Raw genomic sequence first — 24,332 nt, 5'->3', positions numbered from 1 at the left:
TTGTCCCGGATTTTTCTGTTGGTAGCTTTTTGATTATAAATTTAACCTTCATTATTGTTCTGTTCAAATGTTCTCTTTCTTCATGATTTAATCTTGGTAGATTGTATATTTCTAGAAATTTATCTATTTCTTCTAGGTTACCCAATATATTGTTGTATAATTGCTTATAATAGTCTCTTAGGATCCTTTATATTTCTATATCCGTTATAATGCTTTCTTTCATTTATAATTCTGAGTCTTCTCTCATTTTTTTCATAGTTTAGCTAAAGGTTTGTCAATTTTTGTTTATCTTTTCAAAAAACCAATTGTTTCTTTGATTTTTTTCTGTTATTTTTATCATCTCCATTTCCTTTATTTCTGCTCTGATCTTTATTATTTCCTTTTTTCTGTAACTTTAGGCTTAGCTTCTTCTTTTTCTAGTTCCCCGTGGCGTCAAGATAGGTTGTTCGAGATCTTCCTCTTTTCTTAATATAGGCATTCATTTGTCTCTATAAACTCCCCTCTTAGAACTATGTTTGTTGTATCCCATAAATTTTTTTTCACTTTACTTTGTCTCAATATTATTTTTTCTACTGTAAAATTTCTTTTGTAACCCATCAGTAGTGTCTTGTTTAAGTTTCATATATTTGCAAATTTTCCAATTTGCCTCGTTATTGATTTCTAGTTTTATATCACTGTGTTTGAAAAAGTTACTTGACATGGCTGGGCACCGGGGCTCACGCCTGTAATCCCAGCACTTCGGGAGGCCGAGGTGGGTGGATCACCTGAGGTCAGGAGTTTGAGACCAGCCTGGCCAACATGGCGAAACCCGGTATCTACTAAAAATACAAAAATTAGCTAGGTGTGGTGGCAGACAACTGTAATCCCAGCTAACCTGGAAGGCTTAGGCAGGAGAATCACTTGAATTTGGGGGGCGGAGGTTGCAGTGAACCAAGATCGCACCACTTCACTCCAGCCTGGACGGAAGAGTGAAACTGTCTCAAAAAAAAAAAGGCCGGCGCGGTGGCTCACGCCTGTAATCCCAGCAATTTGGGAGGCCGAGGCGGGCAGATCACGAGGTCAGGAGATCGAGACCATCCTGGTTAACACGATGAAAACCCGTCTGTACTAAAAATACAAAAAATTAGCCTGGCGTGGTGGCAGGCGCCTGTAGTCCCAGCTACTTGGGAGGCTGAGGCAGGAGAATGGTGTGAACCCGGGAGGCGGAGCTTGCAGTGAACCGAGACTGCGCCACTGCACTCCAGCCTGGGCGACAGAGCAAGACTCCATCTCAAAAAAAAAAAAAAAAAAAAAAAAAAAAAAAATATATATATATATATATATATATATATACACACACACACACACACATAGTCTGACATAAGTTTAGCATCCCTGTTTTCTTTTGGTTACTGATTACACAGAATGTTTTTTTCAATCTCTTTATTTTCAGACTATGTGTGTCCTTAAAGCTAAAATGAGACTCTTAGAGACTGAGTATATAGTTGAATTTTATTTGTTTTTGCATCCATTCAACCACTCTATTTTTGATTGGAGAATTTAATTTACATTTAAAGTAATTATTGATAGGTAAGGAATTACTATTTTCTTTTTGACTGTTTTGTAATTTCTTTATTCCATTCTTCCTCTCTTGATGTCTTCCTATGTGATTTTTTTTGGGGGGTGGGGAGGGGGATGGAGTCTCACTCTTTTGCCCAGGCTGGAGTGCACTGGTGGGATCTTGGCTCACTGTAATCCCTACCTCCTGGGTTCAAGCAGTTCTCCTGACCCAGCCTCCTGAATAGCTAGGATTACAAGCACATGACACCATGTCTGGCTAATTTTTGTAGTTTTAGTAAAGGTGGGGTTTCACCATGTGGGCCAGGTTGGTCTCGAACTCCTGATCTCAGGTGATCCACCCGCCTCGGCCTCCCAAAGTGCTGACATTACAGGCGTTGAGCCACTGCACCTGGCCCTTCCTATATAATTTATTTATTTTTTTATATTGGTAGACTGCTTTTCTTTTTCTTCATATTTTGTGTATCTATTACAGTTTTTTACTTTGGAGTTATCATGAGACTTACACAAAAGATCATAGTTATAAGTCTATTTTAAGCTCGAACAATGTAACTTTTTCTGCATACAAAAGTCTACACTTTAACTTCTACATCTTATGCTATTGGTGTCACAATTTACAACTTTTATATATTGTGTTTCCATGAACAAATTATTATAATTACTTTTCTTTTAATTTTACACTAGAGTTAAAATGACTTATGCATCACTGTTACAGAATTAGAGTATTCTGAATTTAACTATGTTCTTACTTTTACACTGAGTTTTATACTTTCCTGTGTTTTCATATTGTTTTTTAGGGCCCTTTCAACCTGAAGAACGCCCTTTAGCATTTCATGTAAGGCAGGTCTACGGGTAAGAACACCTTTTGTTATGTCTGGGAAACTCCCTATTTGTCCTTCATTTCTGAAGGACAGCCTTGCCAGGTATAGTAGTCCTCATTGGCAGTTTATTTCTTTCAGCACCTTGCAGGCCATTCTCTCTTGGCCTGCGAGGTCTCTGCTGAGAAATCTGTTAATAGCCTTATAGAAGTTGCTCTTCTCTTGCAGCTTTTGCATTTCTTTGTCTTTGACTTTAGAAAATTTAATTGCAGTGTGTCTTGGTGAAGATCTCTTTGTATTTAATCTATTTAGGATTTTTTGGCTTTCATGGATCTGGATGTTTAGTTCCCTCTTCAGATTTGGAAAGCTTTCTGTCATTATGTTTTTCTGCCCCTTTCCCTTTCTCTGCCCCTTCTGGAGCTTCCATAGTGCATTAATTAGTTCATTTGATGGTGACCCTTAAGTCTTACAGATATTCTTTACTCTTTTTTATTCTTTTTCTTTTCTTTTTTCTCCTCTTACTGGGCAATTTTAAATGACCTATTTTTAGGTTCACGGATACTTTCTTCTGCTTGATTTTGTTGTTGGAGCTCTCTGTGGAATTCTTCAGTTCAGTCACTGTGTTTTTTAGCTTCGGAATTTTCCTAGTTCTTTTTATGGTTTCTATCTCTTTGTCAAATTTCTAATTTTGTCTGTTTACTGTTTTCCTAATATTATTTAGCTGCCTATTTGAGCTCCCTTGTAGGTCACTGAGCTTTTCTTTTCTTTTTTTTTCTTTTTTTTCTGAGAATCTCACTCTGTTGCCCAGGCTGGAGTGCAGTGGTTCAATCTCAGCTCACTGCAACCTCTGCCTTCCAGGTTCAAGTGATTTTCCTGCCTCAGCCTCCCAGGTAGCTGGGACTACAGGCATGTGCCACCATGCCTGGCTAATTTTTTGTTGTTGTTGTTTGTATTTTTAGTAGAAACAGGGTTTCACTGTGTTAGCCAGGTTGGTGTTGATCTCCTGACCTTCTGATACACCTGCCTCGGCCTCCCAAAGTGCTGGGATTACAGATGTGAGCCACCACGCCCGGCAGTCACTGAGCTTTTCTAAGAATTATTTCAAATTATTTTTCAGGATGTTCATAGATCTTCATTTCTTTAGGGTTGTTTACTGGTGTTTGGTCCTTTGGTGGTATCATGTTTCCCTGATTATTCCTCTTCCTTGCATTATTGAAATGCGGGCACTCATTCCAGTCTTTATAGACTGGATTCAGCAGGGAATGCTGCTCACAGTCACCCTATCAAGACTCTGGGTAGGTCATCTGTGGGCTTTATGGGTGGCCTTGCTGCTGGTACCCTCAGATAGACAGGGCTGGTGACCAGATAGGTAGGTGGGTGTGCTAGGCATCTAGGTCCACAGGGTCTGGCTTGGAGCCTGTGTTCACAGGACGGGGGCCTGCCCAGTACTGAGATGGGCCTGGTGCCTGGGTCCATGGGGACAAAAGTGGAACATCAGTCTAGCAGTCTAGTCTGGTGCTGGGGAAGACCTAAAGCCTGATTCTTCAGAGGCCATCATGGAGGCTGGGTTTGTGGGTGGTAGCCTGTAGGCTAGGCCCTCTGGGGTAGTTCTGGTGCCAGGGTCTACTGGGGTAGACCTGGACCTTGGGTTTGTTGGAGCAGGCCTGGAACCTGGGTTCACTGGAACCTGGGGCTGTAGGGACCAGCAGTGAGTGGACCTAAAGCCTATATCCAGTCGTGCCAACCTGGAGACTGGGGCTGTAGGGACCAACCTGGTGTTGGAGCCTGGTGCCTGAAACTATGGGGACCAACATGGGGAATGGAGTGGGCATAGATCTAGGCGCCATGGAGATTAGCCTAGCATTGGGGTGATCTTGGAGTCTCAGTGCATGGGTATCAGCCTAGAGTCTAGGGCCATGGTAGTCAGCCTGGTGCCAAGTTTCACTGTGGCAGGCCTGGTGCTGGAGTCTGCAGCAAAGCTGGCACTTACCTCACTCTCCTTTCCCCACACGGACCATATGTCTCAGCTCTGTGCTACCCAGGCTTAGGAAAGGATTGACTCTTTCCTACTACCTTCAATGTGTCTTTCCTTAATTCTCTGCTACATCTAGGTGCTATAATTTCTCATCTGGATTCCTCAGTTCATGTGAAGGTGTTTTCATAAAAGGATAGTGGTTCAGGCCGGGCGTGGTGGCTCACGCTTGTAATCCCAGCACTTTGGGAGGCTGAGGCGCGTGGATCACCTGAGGCCAGGAGTTCAAGACAAGCTTGGCCAACATGACAAAACCCCGTTTCTACTAAAAGTACAAAAATTGGCCGGGCGTTGTAGCGTGTGCCTGTGATTCCAGCTACTCAAGAGGCTGAGGCAGAGTTGCTTGAACCCAGGAGGTGGAGGTTGCAGTGAGTCAAGATCGCGCCATTGCACTCCAGCCTGGGCAACAAGAGCAAGACTCTGTCTCAAAAAAAAAAAAAAGGATAGTGGTTCAAATAGATGTTTCTGTGAAGGGACAAGTACTGGGAAGTGCTGTACTGCCATCTTTCTTCCATCACCCTTCTTCCATTCTAGATAGCCTTTTTGAAAGTAATACTATAGTTTCAACATTTTACCATGTTATTAAGTGTTCTCATTCATTTTGAGAAATCTGAAAACCAAGTATATTTAACTAACAAAACAAACACTACATTCCCCCAAGTTACTACCGATAACTATTAACAGCATGAGATATTCATTCTAGTATTTTTTCTATGGCATTTTTTAAGAAAAAAATTTAACTACATTCTCAAAAGAAATAAAGAGAGGAAAGAACTGAGGAGGAAAAAAAGAAAGGATGGGAAGGAGGAAAAATAAGGCTAACAAGGCATTTGAACTCAATAAGCTTACATTAATAAAAATTATCATGATAGAATATAATGCAACAATAAATGATATACATTGTGGTATAACATTTTGATATTTCTTTCTCATACCTAGAACTATAACCAATTCAGTCTAAAGTACGTGTTGTTTCAGGGGAAAGATAGCTGTGATTGGGTTACAAATGTTTTCATAAAACTCATACCAGGGACGAGTGAAGAAAATCATAATATCTGAGTCTGGTTTATCTTCTTCCCATCCCCGCTTTTTAGAGTAAAAAGGTATTTTGTGCTTCAGAGAGAAAACCCCTTAAAACTTATTGCATTGAGTCTAGGCCACAAACAGCAGATTGAAAATAGAATACATGATACTCAAAGCTGAAATACAAAAAAAAAAAAGTAAAATCACATCACACGATAGTGTCGAAACATTCAAGTGTGTAAATACATGTCGACATCCTTTGTTCAGAATGAGGAAATACTTGAAGTGTAAAAACTTATTACTAATCATTGTTTCTCAATTTTGACTTAAGGGCTATTTGTTCAGAATAAAATATATGGAACTAAGGCCAAGAATTTGTATGTTTACCTAATGTGACTTGTGTTTGCCAATGTTTGAGAACCTCAGTGTTTGTCAAGAGGCCTAGGAATTCATAAACATAACAAAAGTAACTGGCTTTACCTTAACCTAATATACCAACTCCCAAAATTATGCCAAACTTGTTTCACTTGTCATCATAGCACTTAATACCACCCAACATTATATATTTTTGTTTCATTTTTGACACATAACAATTTTACGTGTTTATGGGATATGGTGATATTTTAATGTTATTTAGCAAAACCATCACCTCATGTATTTACCATTTCTTTGTAGTGAGGACAACCAAAATCTTTTCTAGCCATTTTGAAACAATGTTGTTAACCACAGTCATCCTACTGTGCAATAGACCGCCAGAATTTATTCCTCCTAACTGTAACTTTGTACCCACTGATTAATCTCTTCTCAGCCTCTGATAACCATCATTTTATTTCCCACTTCTATGAGATCAACTTCTTTGGATTCTACACCTGCATGAGATCATGTGATATTTGTCTTTCTGTGCCTGGCTTATTTCACTTAATGTTCTCCAGGTCCATCTATGTTGCCACAAATGACAGGATTTCATTCCTTTTAATGGCTGAATAGTATTCCATTGTATGTATATACCACATTTTCTTTATCCGCTCATCCACTGATGGACACTTAGGTTGATTCCATATCTTGGCTCTTATGAACAGTGCTGCAATAAACATGAGAGTGCAGATATCTCTGCAACATACTGATTTTACTTCCTTCAGATATATACCCAGGCGTGGGATTGTGGGATCATATGGCAGTTTTGTTTTTAATTTTTTGAGGAACCTCTATACTGTTTTCTATAATGGCTAGAGTAATTCAAATTCTTTTGTTTATTTACTATTTTTTTGAGATGGAGTCTCGCTGTGTCGCCCAGGCTGGAGTGCAGTGGTGTGATCTCGGCTCACTGCAGCCTCTGCCTCCCAGGTTTAGCTGGGACTACAGGCGTGTGCTGCCATGCCTGGCTAATTTTTTTGTATTTTTAGTAGATAAGGGGTTTCAGCATGTTGGCCAGGATGGTCTTGACCTCCTGACCTCGGGATCCGCCCACCTCAGCCTCCCAAAGTGCTGGGATTACAGGCGTGAGCCACTGCACCTGGCCAGTAATTTACATTCTTACCAACAGTGTATAAGTATTTCTCTCCACATATGCATGGGCATGTTATTTTTTGTCTTTTTGATAATAGCCATTCTAACAGGTATGAGGTGATATCTCATTGTGGTTTTGATTTGCATTTCCCCTATGATTAGTTATTTTTATTTATTTTTAATTTTTAAAAAATGTATGTATTTATTTGTTTTTGACAGTCTTGCTCTGTCCCCCTGGCTGGAATGCAGTGGTGTGATCATGGCTCACTGCAGCCTCGAGCTCCTGGGCTCCAGTGATCCTCCCACCTCAGGCTCCTGAGTAGCTAGGACTATAGGTGTATGCCACATTGCCCAGCCAATTGTGATTTTTTGTAGAGACAGGGTTCTGCCATGTTGCCCATGGCTGGTCTTGAACTTCCGGGCTCAAGCAATCCACCTGCTTGGCCTTCCAAGGTGTGGGATTACAGGTGTGAGCCACTGTGCCTGGCTGAGCATTTTTTCATATATTTGTTAGTCATCATCATGTTTTCTTTTGAGAAATGTCCATTCAGGCCTTTTGCTCATTTTTAAATTGGATTTTTTTTTTTTTTTTTTTTTTTTTGGCTATTGAGTTGACTTCTTCATATACTCTGGATATTAACCCTTTGTCAGATATATAGTTTGCAAATATTTTCTCCCATTCTGCAGGCTGTCTTTTCACTCCGTTGATTATACATATTACGTATTTACTTACTTATCTTTCATTTTCCACCTACCCCACTATATAGAGTTTAACTTGGATATTTTCCCAAAGTGTTAAAAAGAAAGATGGAAAATGGGAGCCAGAAATAGAAAGCCCACTTAGTACTACAGTTATTACTGAGAAAGAAGAATGAAAGTTATTACTGAAAAATAAAACTGAAGAAACCTCTCAGATGGGCCTGGTGCCTGGGTCCATGGGGACAAAAGTGGAACATCAGTCTAGCAGTCTAGTCTGGTGCTGGGGAAGACCTAAAGCCTGATTCTTCAGAGGCCATCATGGAGGCTGGGTTTGTGGGTGGTAGCCTGTAGGCTAGGCCCTCTGGGGTAGTTCTGGTGCCAGGGTCTACTGGGGTAGACCTGGACCTTGGGTTTGTTGGAGCAGGCCTGGAACCTGGGTTCACTGGAACCTGGGGCTGTAGGGACCAGCAGTGAGTGGACCTAAAGCCTATATCCACTCGTGCCAACCTGGAGACTGAGGCTGTAGGGACCAACCTGGTGTTGGAGCCTGGTGCCTGAAACTATGGGGACCAACATGGGGAATGGAGTGGGCATAGATCTAGGCGCCATGGAGATTAGCCTAGCACTGGGGTGATGTTGGAGTCTCAGTGAAATGGCTCAGTGATCTTGGAGTCTCATTTTATAACAAACTAGAATTAAATACAGTACTTCTAATAATGACTTCTTCCAATTAGTCCAAACTGGGCTCCCACTTATTCCCTATCATACACATCTCCGTATCGTAAAACTATCCTTCCTGCTCGGCGCGTTGGCACATTCTGTTCCTCCGACTAGAATATTCCCTGTATTTATTCAAATCAAACCTATGACCACTGCAGAACTCCAGGAACATGACCATCCCATCTAAACCCCTGCGTTCAGAGACTTGATCAAACTCTAGCACAGCTTTAGCAGTATAAGACCCTGTGCCCAGGGCGACTGCCTCAGAAAGCTTAACTACGTGATGTAACCAGCACACAACTGATGATAGGTCTCTGACATCCCTTTCTTAGAACGTTTACTAAAGGGCTTGCAATTGTAAAGACTTATTTCTTGCCACTCAGAAGTTCTCTCTCAAGGACCAGAGAGTCATTCCTTTGAAATATAATCAAGAAGGATAAAATCCTCCGTAGGAGAATAGAATCCTGCGGTAACTGTTAAAACGCGCGCACACACAAACACACAGCTGGCCTAATCACATTTACACTAACAACTGTAGGTTCACTTTCTCTACTGAGCGCCCGCATATCCCCTTTCTCCTTTTAAAACGTCCCTTTAAAAATGCCCGGATGATCTCCGCACGAATCGAAATAGAGCTCAGCTCTTTCCTGTCAGTAGTTAACTGAATGTTTTCACCGCTTTAACGTCCAGCTGCGCTTATCTTTGACATCGACTACGTTAGGTCTACCTTTAGTCCCACGACTCTGACAAAATGATCTCAATATTGGTGTAAAACGACCTCCCCTTTCAAGGGTCTCCCAAAGCACTTCCTGTCTGCGGCATACAAAATGTATTGGCACGGAATTTTAAGCTTACTGAGCTTTATAAACACGTCACATTCACACATTCAAGACACACACTGGATATTTGGATAAAAACAAACAAACAAAAAACTGGCTAAATACCCATTCCCCTCAATAACTCGGATAAGATACCTAAAAAAGGTCGACCTTCGGTACCTTTCTGTCCTCTCCCCTCTCGCTATTTGCCTACACTGGCTTCCTCACCTCCCCTTTTTCTCACGTTTATCGGAGCGAAAACAAGCACGGTTCGGCAGCCTCCTTTCCCAGCCCTAACTTTGTGCTGCAAAAGCGAAAATTCAAAGCCAAGTACAATAGGAGACCGCCCACCCTGGCTCCCTCGTGACACGAGGGAGCGCGAAGCAGAGGGCGCCTCGCGGCAGGGGCGGGATTTCCGAGGTCACGGGAACCGGCAGGGGAACGGGATAAAGTTCCCGGAGAAAGTAAAGGGGAGCGTGGGATAGTAAAGGAGAAGACGCGGAGAAGAGGAGAGGACCTACAAGAACGGAGGACAGGGGCGCACAATGGTCCCGGGGGGAGCGGAAACAAAGGCACGCAAAACGGAAAAGCGTGTGTAGGGGAGCGGAAAAGGAAGTCACCACCGCGGCCTGCGACGGTAAGTGGTCGTAAGGGTTGGTCTTAGCGCTTCAGTTTAGTGTTGTCAGTGGGAGAATCCTAAAATGTCGCCGTGGAATGGACTGTACCGCTCGCTTCTCCAAACGTGTCCCAGATGGCGAGCCTCGCCGGCTCCGCGGCTTGTCCCTTGCAAGGGCCGCGCAGGCCTGCCCCCCGCTGGCCGTGGAGACGCGGTGCCGAGCGCCACGGGCCGACTGTGCGCCGGGCGGGGAAAGAGGGCGAGGGGAAGAGATGAATCGGTCTTCCCAGAGCGCGCCGCGAGGTCGCGAGATTACACTTTAAAACGCATGAGGAGGCTTGCTTTCTACATGCTGATTTAATTTCGGAATACATTCGAGGCCCTGTGCTAAGTTAGGTAATGTTCCCTGTGACCTCTATAATTGTCTTTTATGTATAAATTGTCTTGCCTAACTAGAACTTTTCTTACTTGTATCGTGCAGCCAACTTTTCAAGAACGAAAGATGAGCAACTCCTTTCTGGTAGAGGTTCTTTCATTGGAGAATTTTTGAGCTACAATAATCCTTTTAACGCTGCGCACACATACAGGGATTACACGTGTAGGGGATTAAAAACACAGTTAAGTTATAGGTTGAAGGGGCTGTTAAGGACTTCAGGCAACATTAAATCAACACTCAGTTCTTTGCTCTGTTCCACATCTGGGCGCCTCCTGTATAGCAGTTGTTGCTCTAGGTGCTAGAGGTATGCAGAGGAACTGGACAAGGGCAAGGAAAACAAAGGGCTCCTTCTTTCGAAGAGCTAGCATTCTCTTGGAACAGACAAGCTTGTGGTGAGAAGTATATTTGTGAAATCTACGAGGGGAGGGAGCAGCGCAGTAATAGAACGGGTGATCCTTTCTTGTTTTCTTATTGGGTTCTGGCCTGAAAGGCGACTGTATAATCAGCTGGGATTCCTGCAATGATTAACATTCCAGGAAGGGAAGCCAGCCTGTGAAGAAGCATGGTCTGGAAACGGGGTGAGTTGTGAGAATTATAAACAGGGTAGTTGGAGAGTTGATTTGTGGCCAGATTCTTAAGCCCCCGTTTAGTCTTAAGAAAATTATCTTTAGGCACTGCAAATGCCCTCTTGCAGCTAAGACTAATGGGAAGAACTGGTTAAAAAACTAATTACAGCAAAGAGTGAGTGAGAGTGGTGATGAGAGATACAGATGTTGTGAGAGCAGACAATAAGGGGACTTTATGTAGTCCTATGTTAGAGGAGATGATTTGAAGTTACTCTGAGGAAGACAAAAATGTAACAGGTAGATCGCATATGCGAAAGCTTGAAATGGCGAAAAAATCAAAAGGATTTCAGGAACTGAAAGTTGTGCATTTTGGCTGTATGAGGGAGAGAGTTGTGGGTGGCATGTAATGAACCTTGAAAGGTAGTTTATGTTATGACAGCCTACAACCGAATCAGAACTTTTACAAACAGGCGATATACAGACAGTCTGAAATCAAATGCTTCTGATTTCTATTACGTGCTCTAGGCTAATTGTTTTCTTTTTAAGTATGAGTTTGCGTTAGTCTTCTGGATTTAGTGATTACAGTATAAGGTGAAACAGGTAAAGGCTTTTAGAGAACATCTCACTTATTTCCTGTGCACTAAAGGGGAACAGATCACCTTTGCAGAACTTGAAAAAAATGGGAATTGCGACCTTTGATCTCAGATGGACTTTCTTTCCTCTTTTCAGTGGCTTGGTAGTGAGCTTGTTCAGCTCCACTGAATCTTCTTTGTGGTGGGGCTGCAAGACATCCTGCATGGCAAGTTTTAAACATAAGTTTTACCCCGAAGAAAGCTTATAAAATTGTAAATGCTTCAGAACCTTTTCATCTTCCTCTGATTCTGGAAGAAATCCAAAATAAACCAATCGTTTAACTACATGCTTCTACAGAACCTGAATCTTAAGCTTTGTTCACTTTATACTATTAGATACTATAGTAGGTTAATAATGACTAACACCTTGTCATCTCATCACTGAGCTTTTGTCTAAGATAGTCTCTGAATTTAGAACTGGGACGAAAGTGTACATAATAGGCTATTATAAAATTTTTAGAATTGGATTTCTAAACTTGGGTCAGTGAATCTAGCAGGCTTAAGCAGTGTTCTCAGGTTTTTCTGGCACAGACAAGGAATATAAGAGGAGGAGAGAAAAGGAGAGACAGTAATGGGAGGGAATAGAATGAGAGAAGAGAGAAAATATGGAATTAATAGAGAAAGGATACATGAAGTATTACAAGATTTTCTTGGAAAAATTGGCATTTCAGTGATGGATCAAAGATGTCTAATGAGGCAAAATACTACTATTACTTAAATATTTAATGTTTTAAAGATTTGAGGATAAAAGGGTATAGATCTGATGGCGTTCATACTAATTGCTGTAGTGTTGATGTTGGAGAGAGGGGTAATGTATCAAGACAGAGCAGACAGACCCTTTACAATGAGAGCAGAAGATGTTTACTGATTCTACTTTCCCACAAAATGCTAATGCTTTTATAAGTCCCTCCTCCTTATTTTCTAGATTAACTCCTTGTTTCTTCCTCTAAACAGAGGATTATGGAAGACACGCAAAAAATAAATAAATAAAAAATAAAAACTTTTAAAGCAACCATCTAAGTCCTTATCAAGTTTCTTTAGCACTTTTATTCTAAAGTTATCAAGGTGAAAATTGGGGCATCTGCCCCACATGTATCTGCTTCATTGAGTTGTATCTTCATACCTGATTAACGGCATATTCTAGGCAAAAGCAAGACCCTAGGCATACTATGTTTGGCTCCGAATATGTAGGCCTCCCAGGTTTATTAGCTGAACTGGTACATGACCTTGACAGCTTATTTTCCCTAGACTAGAAGCATTCCTAAGGAACCCTGAGCTCTAGGCTATTTGGCCTTCTTAGAATGGGATACTTCCCAAATTGAAGGCAGCCCTAGGTTGCAGAGAGGAGAGAGGAGGGAGAAAGGGAGAGAGGGAGAAAGCAAGTTCCCTTCATCCTCAGTAAATAGAATGAAGAAGGGAAGGACACAGTGAGTCAAGTCTTATCTCAGTACCTACTGGGTAAATTGCCTCTCATTCTGAGAAAGTTATAGAAAATGCATCAGGTTATCCTTCTTGTGAGAAAATCTGTTCAAATAGTTAAAGTAGGAAGAATACTACTAGCTAGACCCTTATACGATATGTATTATATGTAGATATGTAGAATGACTTTGTATTGTCTATTAACCTCATTTCTTAAAAAGTGTCAATATTTTTATTAGTGATCCAATAGAGATTATGTTGCATATAAACCCATTTTGTAAATATGAATAAAACCAGACAAGGAGCTCTTGCCTTCCCTTTCTGAAGAGGAGCAGAGATTCCTCAGCTAGGAGTGATGGAGAAGATGTGGCTCTTTGGCAAGCTGACCAGAGGCCAGTGAAAGATTATTTATTTATTTGGCTGACTATGATATCCTCACTTGTAGCCACACCCCCTGGGTTTGCATTTTTTAAAAACCCCAACAGTGAAATAGTTCTTTTTTCTTTTTCTTTCTTTCTTTCTTTTTTTTTTTTTTTTTTTTTGAGACAGAGTCTCTCGCTCTGTCACCATGGCTGGAGTGCAGTGGCGCGATCTTGGCTCACTGCAATTTCCGTTTCCTGGGTTCAAGTGATTCTCCTGCCTCAGCCTCCTGAGTAACTAGGATTAGAGGTGTGTGCCACTACACCTGGCTGATTTTTGTATTTTTAATAGAGACGGGGTTTCGCCATGTTGGCCAGGCTGGTCTCGAACTCCTGACCTCAGGCGATCTGCCCACTTTGGTCTCCTAGAGTGCTGGAATTACAGGCGTAAGCCACCGCACCTGGCCTGAAATAGTTCTTTTTTTCTTATTTTGTAAATATAGATATTATCTTTAGTTTAGAAAATGATGACTAGGTACCGTAATACCTATATAGTAATAACCACATTATGTGTCATTTAGTTCCACAAAAGTTTAATGTAAAATTCTGCGTTAAGAGCTGTAAGATGCAGTCCCTGTCCTGATCACCCCTAAAATGCTACAGCTTATCTCGTATGTACCTTTCTGTTATGTTTTCTGGTTGTGCATGATTTTTTAAGAAATATCATTACCTTTAATAAGGACCTTTGCTTAGCTGCCAGACTTGTCAACAAAGAAATTTCAGACATCTGTAGGCTATAACTATTGTTAGTGGCTACTGATGCAATATGTAAAGTAGAGTTCTTAAGAAACTAGTTTTGCAACTGGCAGGTTAGGAGATTGGAAGGAATTCCTGGACAGGACATCTGTCAGTATTTGGAATGATACTCTTCTATTTAAAAAGAAAAAGTTTCCTGAGAAGTAAATGTAGCACACATACATAGAGAGTAAAATGTATAAGATGAATTTAAAGAACAACAACAAAAGAAATAACTGTGGATGCATTATCTAGGTTAAGAAATAGAACATACCCGTATTTTGAAACTTAACTTTTTCAGTACTGGTTAGGTGACTCAACTGGTATTTTTCTTCATTCATCACATCTGTGTTTCTTTTCTTTCTGGCCAAATGCAATGTAACATAAATTTCAACTCAGTGAACAAAAGTCATTTGTTATAGAAGTAATATATAGCTGTGAAACACTAGTATTGCACTGTTTCATAACCATAAAAATTCTGGTTACACGTATGTAGGATAATTCTGGTTTTATGTATGTGTATGTGAGTATATACATTTGATATTTACTTTACTCCCTAGCAGAGCTGGTATGTTGCTTGATTTTGGTTGTGCTTCTGCTTAGAATTTTAAAAATTAGAAAGAATGAAGGGCAATAAAGCATCATAATTCCATGCACTGATTTAATGTTATTGGATTCATTTGTACCTAAAGAAAATCCTTAGACTACATGATAAAGGTTTACTGGTGGGAAAAAAAAAGATATCCTTTTATGAAGTTAAGATTATACATTAAATTTAATGGAACTCTCTAGTAGAGCTCAATAAAAGGAGATACTTTGCTCTATTTTCAATTGGATATTTGAGTTATTTTTGCTTTATGTGTGCATATTTTGTTTCTCTGACAAAACTGAAAACTTTTAAAGATGCTTTCTCTCTGAAATCGCTAACAATGGGGTGATCACTAATAGGAATTCAGTAAATAGCCATTGAATTGCTACAGAACTACCTCTTACCAAATGCTCTTAACATATGCATATATGTCTATACACTTGGATCCCATTTCTTGGCCAGAAAAGTCTACATATAAATGTAAATTTAATGGTCCATATGCCAAGAAACTAATAACTGTTTTTATTTCTGAGAATGCAGCTAAATATCTACTTACCTACTTTAAATAATCCAATAAAGAATACCATCCTGTTTGAAAATATTTGTCTTAATTGCTAATCCAGTTACTATGCTTTTAAAAATTTGCCTTTAAAAAAGTAAAGAAAGCTTCAGAATTCATTTTGAATGATACATTTTGGTATATTTTCCTATTTTTCTCACAGACTTTGACCACTGAACTTCGGTCTAAGGGTAGTGAAAGGGGAGGTGAAACAGAAAGAATAATGGTTGAGTATGGGAGGGTTATGATTATGAATGGAGATTACAAACATAAATACATCCTGTCATGAGAATATAGGTGTTGTTGATGCAAACAGTCAAACTCTGTAAAATATTTTAAGAGATTTATTCTGAGCCAAATATGAGTGACCATGGCCTGTGACACAGCCCTCAGGTCCTGAGAACATGTGCCCAAGGTGGCTGGGGTACAACTTGGTTTTACATATTTTAGGAAGGCATGAAACATCAATCAAATACATTTAAGAAATACATTGGTTTGGTTCAGAAAGGAGGGACAGCTTAAAGCGGGGTGCTTCCAGGGTATAGGTAAATTTAAACTTTCTGGTTGACATTTGGTTGAGTTTGTCTAAAGACCTGGGATCCATAGAAAGGAATGTTCAGGTTAAAGATAAAGGATTGTGGAGACCAGGTTTTTTTGTGCAGAGGAATCTCTCAGCAGACTTCAGAGAGAGCAGGTTGTAAAATGTTTCTTGTCAGACCTAGAAGGGTGCTTGGCTCTTAGTTGATTATCTCCTGGATCTGGAAAGAAAGGAAGGAAAACAAAGCGGGAAGGGGAGGCTCTGTAGAATGTGGATTTTTCCCACAAGAAACTTCGCAGGGCAATTTCAGGGTATGGCAAGGAAATGTATTTAGGAGTTAAATATTTTCTTCTTGTCTTAGAATGTTATGCCAGAGTCAGATTGAAAAGTAAGTCACAATATATAGGGTTAAATAAAACCCATCTGATGAGAATTTATGGTTTGTAGGGCATGACTCCCCAGACCCCTTAGGTGGGAATTTGGGCAAGATTAAAAAATCAGAGCTTAGTCCTCAGTGTTGTTAACCAATTTGTTTCAAGCCCCATTGCTTGGCATTTCTCAATAAAGTCTGAAATTTTTAGTTTAAGTTGCTTCCACTAGCTAAGAGATTTTGAGGCAACTTGATATTTACATTTGAGTGATAACTTAGAAAGTGTCTAAAATCCTTGGTGTTTTTTTCATAACCACTTCACACTTTGTAATTGGTAACATTTTATTTGTAAAACTTTTCCCCGCTTCCATTTTCCGTAGACCTGAATTTTCTATGCTTATCACTTTATTTCTCCTTCAGGGTAAAATATATAAAAATACAGGTCTGTGTGCCTTAGAGCAAGAAAACTCTCAACCAAAGAATTTGTCCTTGCCCAGGAAAGTTTTGCTTTCCAGTTAAAGAGATAGTTTATTTGACCAGGATAGCTCATTTTCCAATAGTGGTAGATAACTAATGGTAATAATTTCAGAAATACTTCCTTTCCATAGACAGAACTTTTACTTCCCTTTGGGAAAGCAGGGAAATAGGTCTTTGAACCAGACTGCAGTTTTGGGTAATGGAGCTATATAAGGGAAAGAGATAAGTTAAATATGGGGAATAATATTCAGTGAATGAAAATAATATTTGCAGGAACATTATTTCAAATGAATCATTTGTTTAAAATTAAATAATCTATTATTTAAGTATATGGCAGTAATTTTTGGCATTTAAAAATTTTATTTAGTTTCACAGTATCCTCTCATTCTTCTACATGCCCGGTAATTTTATGTAGTACTGGTAAAGTACCTATTATTGCACTAAATTAGGTTGTGAGAACATCTGTGATGTAAACTTTCATTCTGCCTTTATTGTGTCACTAAACATTTCCATGTTCTAATTAGATTCTTTTATTTTGAAGTTTATTTAAAAAATCTTGCAGGGTCCCTTGAGTTAACTGAAAATATCCTAGAATGTTGCAAAATCCATGTTAGATCATTGTTCCCTCTAGCTTTCTAGTTCTTCAGGAGGCCTTAGATACCTTAAAATCTGTTGATACCATAGAATCAGTTAATACCGTATCATTTTCTAATTTGACAGAACAGGTGATGGGATGGAAAGATGTCTCATAAGTTATACTGTATGAGTTTTGGAAAAGGAGTATGGAATTGCCGATAGATGAAGACATTAAAGTATTGAAAATACTAAATATTTAGATATTTTGCAACTTGTAACATTTGACCACTTTCCTTATTAGTTGCTTATTAGTTTTGTATATCACATTGACCCAAACCTTATTAATCACAATTCATTAAGTAGGTCACCCAGTGCTTTCATTATTCTTTATTCGGTAACCATAGCTGCTGGCAACTGGTGACTTTTTTGGTGGGAGGGAGGGAGGATACAAAGAAAGACGATAACAGATTTGAAATTAATGGAAAGAATAAAGTTATGACAGTTAAAAGCGGGTCCTATCAAAGATTTATGGTGGCAAGTTAGAACATCTTTTTTTTCTTGGAAAAATAACATCAAGTTTTTATTCTTAGATACCATTTTTTAAGATGACAAGCACCTCGCTACTTTTTTTGTCAAACTCTAAAATATAATGCATTAGGTCACAATTTATCTGAGTTACACTTCAGTCTCCTTGAGGAGATTTAAGAAAGGTCTTGGTATCTTCAATATTGTAGTTATAAGCCACCTTAGTTGGTAAAGTTTTGAAATACTGTTCTCAAGTTTTTGAAATATATGTGTTTGAGGGGATTACATCCCACTGTGTGTTCAGGTAAGTATTCATTGGAAACACTTTGGTAAAAAATGTCACTTGAAGGCCATGTGACTTAAAGTGGAAACCGGATATTGTATTGTAACCTTTATATGTTCTCTGTCAGTTTCTGATACCATTTTATAACTCACATATTAGATACATTTTTAAAGCTATAAAACAAGTTTGTGGCATTCCTTTTGGCTGCCTGATGAGTTATTTTTTTTACTTGCCTACATTCTCCCTCATTAACTATTAAGTAAGTACCTTTTATGTATTAAGTACTGTAGCCACTAGTGACACAAAGTATGTACCTCAGAATACTCTCAGGAAGCATCCTGCCAACTGAGAAAAACAAATGAAAAATTGAAATGATTTGAGGAATGTGTTAAAATGGAACATTATTGCAGTATACTGAGCTGGGATAAATAAAGGGAGTGATTACTTGGGGAATCACTTTTAGGTGGAAATATAGAAATTCAGTTTTTAAAAATGATTGGGGATTTACCAGGTTAATGAGGGAGGAGAGAACAATATAGGGGAGAAGCAATAATACAAAATAGCATGGTAAATTTGTGGGACTCTGGTTATTTGGTGTTCTGTATTGATTGCGTAGAGATATCAGAAGAGAAGAGATTCAGGATTTAGGTAAGAATTTAAAAAGAGCTTTGGACTTGATCCTTTTGGTAGACAGCTACTGAGAAACCTTAAATTTGAAATGTCCTGATTGGATTATAATTATATCCACATTACTCTAAAGAACAGTATGCTACTAATTGGTGACTGTTATATTAATCCAGATTATATGTAATGAAGTTTGAACTATATTAGTAATAAGAGAGGGAAAGATCAGAAGGAAGAAACCATTTTGGAGGGCCATTGCATACGGACCTCCAAATAGTGGTAGAGAAGGAGACTGGGTTGATTTAGAGGTTTTCTGGCATAGATTACAGGGTTGATGATACAATGAATAGTTCAGGGAAAGAATTAAGAAGGAGTAATGGGTTTTACGTGCAGTATGAGTTCAGGATTAAATAATGATTTTGAGAAGCCTATGATAAATCTAGAAATGAGGGGTAAGGGATTGCATTTCTGTTAGGCAGTACTAAGGAGTACAGGCATAAGGTCTGAATTAGAGATAGAAATGTGAGATTCATGTCTTGTAGGTTTTAGGAAAGTTGTGAGCAAAAGAATAAAAGATCTCTAACAAATTAATAAAAAGGCAAATAAATAGAAATAATGGGCAAAAAGCTTGCATAGGAACTTCACAAAAGATGATATGCAAATGACCAATAAGCATAAGAAAATGGGGTTTATCTTCGTTAGACATTATAGAAACACAAAATGAAACCACAGTAAGATACCATCCACTAGAATGCCTAAAATAGAAAAAACAAAGAAGAAGTGATACTTCTGGAGCAACTGGAGCTTTCGCTGCCTGTGGGAATATACATTTGTACAGCTATTTTAAAAAACTGACAGTATATTCTAAGGTTGAACAAATGCATACATTATAACTGGTGGTATACTGGTAAACTCTGTGTGTGTGTGTGTGTGTGTGTGTGTGTGTGTGTGTGTGTGTGTGTGTGTGTGTAAGAGAAAGAGAGCATGATTGATATGTCATGTAGTCCCACCATGGTCAATTTCAAGCTACTGATAGTTTAAAGAACCAACTTGCAAAATAAATGTTTAATCATCAGTGTAGACTGGGCCGCAGCACACCAACCCAACAATTTCATTCCTAGATACATACCCATCAGACATGGGTATGTATTGATCAAAAGACACATGCTAAAATGTTCATAACTACTCTATAGTCATGCCAAAAGCTAGAAATAATCCAAATGTCTATTAAGATTAGAATAGATAAATTGTGGTATATTTATATGTGAAAGGAAAATAGATCTCAGGACCCCAAAATCACTAAGCCAAGGGAAAAGTCAAGCTGGGAACTACATCAGGCAAACCTAACTCCTGTATTATTCCTAAATAAGATGGCTGAAAAGATAAAAGAGCTACATACCTCCTTCCCAGTTTGTCCATAAGGAAATTCCTTGTGATCCTTAAGATCTTTACCCTAAAACTAACTTCTGTTGAATTTCACTCTGACATTTAAACCGATAGCTTATGTTCATAGGTGCTGGACAGAAAGCCATCCCTCTGGGCTGGGTGTGGTGGCTCACACCTGTAATCCCAGCACTTTGGGAAGCCAAGGTGGGTGGATCACTTGAGGCCAGGAACTTGAGATCAGCCTGTCCAAAATGGCGAAACTCTGTCTCTACCAAAAATAGAAAAATTAGCTTGGCATGTTGGCATATACCTATAGTCCCAGATACTCGGGAGGCTTAGGCACAAGAATCACTTCAACCTGGGAGGCTGAGGTTTCAGTGAGTGGAGATGGTGCCGCTGCATTACAGCCTGGGCAACAAAGGAGAGACTGTCTCAAACACCCCTCCCCTGCCCCCAAAAAGCAAGTCATCCCTCTGCTAACTTCCGACAAATGCACATCTGATTACTTCCTCTGCCCTATTGTTTATGTAAAAATGCAGATTCACTGAGCCAGACTAAATTGTGTATTCAGTAGAAGGCTGATGAGGTACTGAAAAGAATGCAACCTTTTGTCTATTATCTACCTGTGACCAGGAAGAACTCTCCTACATCCGCCTCCTGCCTCCCCACCACCCTCCCCCACAGAAGTTTAGAGTTGTCCTGCCTTACCTCAGTCAGACCAGTGTACATCTTACACATATTGATTGATGTCCCATGTCTCCCCAAAATGTGTAAAAGTCAAGTCATACCCCGACCACCTTGGGCACATGTGGTCAGAACCTCCTGAGTCTGTGTCTTGAGTGCGTTCCTAACCTCGGCAAAATAAATATTCTGAATTGGTTGAGACCTGTCTCAGATATTTTGGGTTCACAAATAGAATACAGCCATGAGAATAATGGACTATTTAGACTCTGATTACACATAACACTAATGGATGCTAATAAAATTGAAACCAGACACACAATATATAGTATTTATATAAAGTTCAAAAGTAATCTCGTGTATTAGAAGTCAAGAAGTTACTTTTACTTCAGGGGTTTTGACTGAAAGGTGACACAGAGGATCTTGTGAGCTTCAGGTTATGTTCTGTTTCTTGATTTGGGTGCCATTTACTAGAATGTATTCACCTTGTGAAAATTCATTGAACTGTAACTTATATTTTGTATACTTTTTTGCATATAATCTTATATCAACAAGAATGTTTACATAGGACAAAAGCTTATGGGCAGAGATGAGATTACTCAGGAGGTAAAAATTAAGAGGAGAAAAGTGACAGAACCTTGGGGAACAGAAAAACCACACACACATTCCTATTTCCCTCCCCATTTTTCTTAGGACCCTTTCCAGCTTTTTGCCTGAAAGCTTTGCAGAAGGTAAGAATAATGCTAAGAATAAAACTTCTGTTAGAGAGTGGGATTGGTCTTGTAGCATTTCTGCATAGAGGCTGTTTCCAAGGGGACACTTGGACTATATTTATTCTTAGATTTTAAAAAAGTTAAGAGTTGGAGAATGAAGAAGCATGTGATGCAAAAGACTACCTAGAGGCAGGAGATGGTGCAAAATACAGAGCAGCATTTTTTCTAAGCTTTCCTATTGTATTGGAGCACAGTAAATATACTGTAATTATGCCATTGTCTCTTAGTGATATATACTGAAATGATATGCTTTGTGAATTATTTGGTTTGAGAAGGAGGGAAAAATGAAAGGAATTCCATACTGATCATTTCCTGAAAGAGTGCTTTTAGAAAGGGGGAAGTGGCCAGGCGGGACAGCTCACGCCTATAATCCCAGCACTTTGGGAGGCTGAGGTGGGTGGATCATTTGAGGTCAGGTGTTCGAGACCAGCCTGGTCAACATGGTGAAACCCTGCCTCTACTAAAAATACAAAAATTAGCCAGGCGTGGTCATGGGTGCCTGAGGTCTCAGGTAATTGGGAAGCTGAGATAGGAGAATCGTTTGAAGCTGGGAGGCAGAGGTTGCAGTGAGCTGAGAGCTTCACTGTACTCCAGCCTGGGCAACAGGGTGAAATTGTCTCAAAAAAAAAAAAAAAAGAAATGGGGAAGTATTCCCAACTCAACAGAAGGGTCCATTACTACAGCCTATTAACACATAATATTAGAAAAGTGAGTGCCTATTCATCTATACTACCGCATACTTATTTCTGTCTTCCAGAAATGGCGAAAAGTCTTTTGAAGACTTCCTCTCTGTCTGGAAGGACAAAATTGCTACATCAAACAGGATTGTCACTTTATAGTACATCCCATGGATTTTATGAGGAAGAAGTGAAAAAAACACTTCAGCAGTTTCCTGGTGGATCCATTGACCTTCAGAAGGAAGACAATGGCATTGGCATTCTTACTCTGAACAATCCAAGTAAAATGAATGCCTTCTCAGGTATTAGGGATCTTTTTATTCCTAAAGAATGACACTAAATCTAAACTGTTATCACAAGTTTTTTTATCCTTGCTGTGGTGACAGAATGTTTTAAAGTCCTGGTACTCTTGGTAGAACATGAGAAAAATAACAAAAACAACAACTCTGTAATATGAACTAGAAACACTTTAAGTAACTTTTAATGATTATGGATATTTGAATGTTTTCAGAAAACTCATTGATACAGATATTGATAAAAAGGAAATCTAAATTAATCTTGATTATATTTTCCACTGAAATTCATTAACTGTTTAATAACTTCATTTGTTTTCAGCTAATGCTACTAGGAAACAAGGAGAAAGAGGTTTGAAAGAGTTCCTGAAACTAAAGAGAAAAGCCTGTTAATGAAAAGAATTATTTAGCTTAATTTTTTTTCTGTGAATTGAAATAAAATCATTGTTAGTTTTTAACCTTTTAGAGAAAAGCCTGTTAATGAAAAGAATTATTTAGCTTAATTTTTTTCTGTGAATTGAAATAAAATCATTGTTAGTTTTTAACCTTTTAATTCCATGGTTACAGAAGAAACACGGCACTTGTCCAGCTGTGGAATCTTCCGTAACTCTTAGATACTGGTGAATGCCTTCTATTTTCTAGTCAACACTCTTAGCATATAAGAATTTTATATTTAAGAGAACTGAAGATGCAGGACATGTGGTACTTTGTAATTTTTGCTGAAGCTCAAATTTGAACTACACTACCACTATGTTATGCAAGAGCTAATGAGTAGCCTTGTTGAATACTCACCACTCCTATTTTCAAGTTGATTTTAGTAATCTCTCCTTTTCAGTTATGCACTTCATGATTATAATCTTTAGTAGCATTTGAAATTTGAGGCTCAGAAAATCTCACAAAATTTTCATGTATCTACTTTATATACAGTTGTACTATAGACATAATTCAATAGTCTGTAAACCCTTTGTAAATTACCAGTGGTGAGTCTTTAAACCCAAGATGACTTTTCTCTCCACTTACCAGAATTCAGAGAGATTTCTCTATACCAGTGCTGACCAATGAAAACATAATGTAAGAAACAAAGGTGAGCCACATGTGCAATTTTAAATATTCTAGTAACCATAGTTTAAAAAATTTAAAAAAGGTAAAATTAAGTTTAACAATTCACTTATAACTCAGTATATCCAAAATATTTTTTTCAATATGTCACTAATATAAACAATTATGAAATATTTTTCTTTTTATTTTCATACTAAGTCTCTGAAATCTGGTATTTATTTTATACTTATGACACATCTCAATTTGGACTAGCCACATATCAAGTGCTCAATACACAGGTGACTAGTGACTACCTTATTAGACTTTGTAGTTCTATATGTTCAGTTGGTTTAGGGAATAAAAACCAATTTAATATTAGTCCAGGAAAAATAGAAATTGAAAGGTAAAATTTCTCTAGAAGGTTAAATTGGATCAATAGTGATGATTTATTTCTGAAAAGTTACAAATAATTTTTTATTCAATTATAAACAAATATTATTTTGATGCATAATATATAAAACTAATGCTTTGATTTGGGTAATGGTATTTGGTGGAGTTGGATTGGGAGAGGATGAATGAGCACTCAAGGCCCTTGTTTAAAAATCATTCAGTTAGATACTCTTTAAGGTCTCTTCCATCTTTTGAGGTTTACTTTGCAAAGTTGAAAAGATTAGTTTAACAGTAACTACTGGTATGGATTTTTCTTATTCTCGTGGCCAGCATTTCAGCATCATAGGAAAGGTTTAAAAAAAAATCAGCACCATAGGAAAGGTTTTAAAACAAAGGCCAACATTGTTTTTTTTATTTATTTATTTTTATTTTATTTATTTTACTTTTTTTGAGATGGAGTCTCACTCTGTCGCCTAGGCTGGAGTGCAATGGCGTGATCTCAGCTCACTGCAAGCTCTGCCTCCCGGGTTCACGCCATTCTCCTGCCTCAGCCCGGC

At 38.8% G+C, this 24,332-nt stretch overlaps 1 protein-coding gene across 8 annotated transcripts in view; it reads left to right on the top strand.

Annotated features, from left to right (window-relative positions):
* The first annotated feature begins 9,567 nt into the window (after positions 1 to 9,567).
* The window catches only part of ECHDC1 (ethylmalonyl-CoA decarboxylase 1), a 53,869-nt gene continuing 39,104 nt past the window's right edge, over positions 9,568 to 24,332 (top strand). The window contains exons 1-3 of one of the 8 annotated variants that reach the window (XM_055391269.2): positions 9,568 to 9,810; positions 21,298 to 21,335; positions 22,135 to 22,356. In XM_055391269.2, coding sequence (XP_055247244.1) covers positions 22,137 to 22,356 — 220 coding nt within the window. In that variant the 5' untranslated portion in view covers positions 9,568 to 9,810; positions 21,298 to 21,335; positions 22,135 to 22,136. Of the gene's footprint in view, positions 9,811 to 10,052; positions 10,186 to 10,535; positions 10,804 to 21,297; positions 21,336 to 22,134; positions 22,357 to 24,332 lie in introns of those variants that run through there. The other 7 variants (XM_019029509.3, XM_019029507.3, XM_063707848.1 and 4 more) reach the window with 7 other exon arrangements.

The sequence above is a fragment of the Gorilla gorilla genome, chromosome 5 (assembly GCF_029281585.2).
Source record: "Gorilla gorilla gorilla isolate KB3781 chromosome 5, NHGRI_mGorGor1-v2.1_pri, whole genome shotgun sequence".
NCBI lineage: Eukaryota > Metazoa > Chordata > Mammalia > Primates > Hominidae > Gorilla > Gorilla gorilla.
Note: the sequence above shows the minus strand (reverse complement) of the source record. Positions and strands in the feature narration are given on the sequence as shown.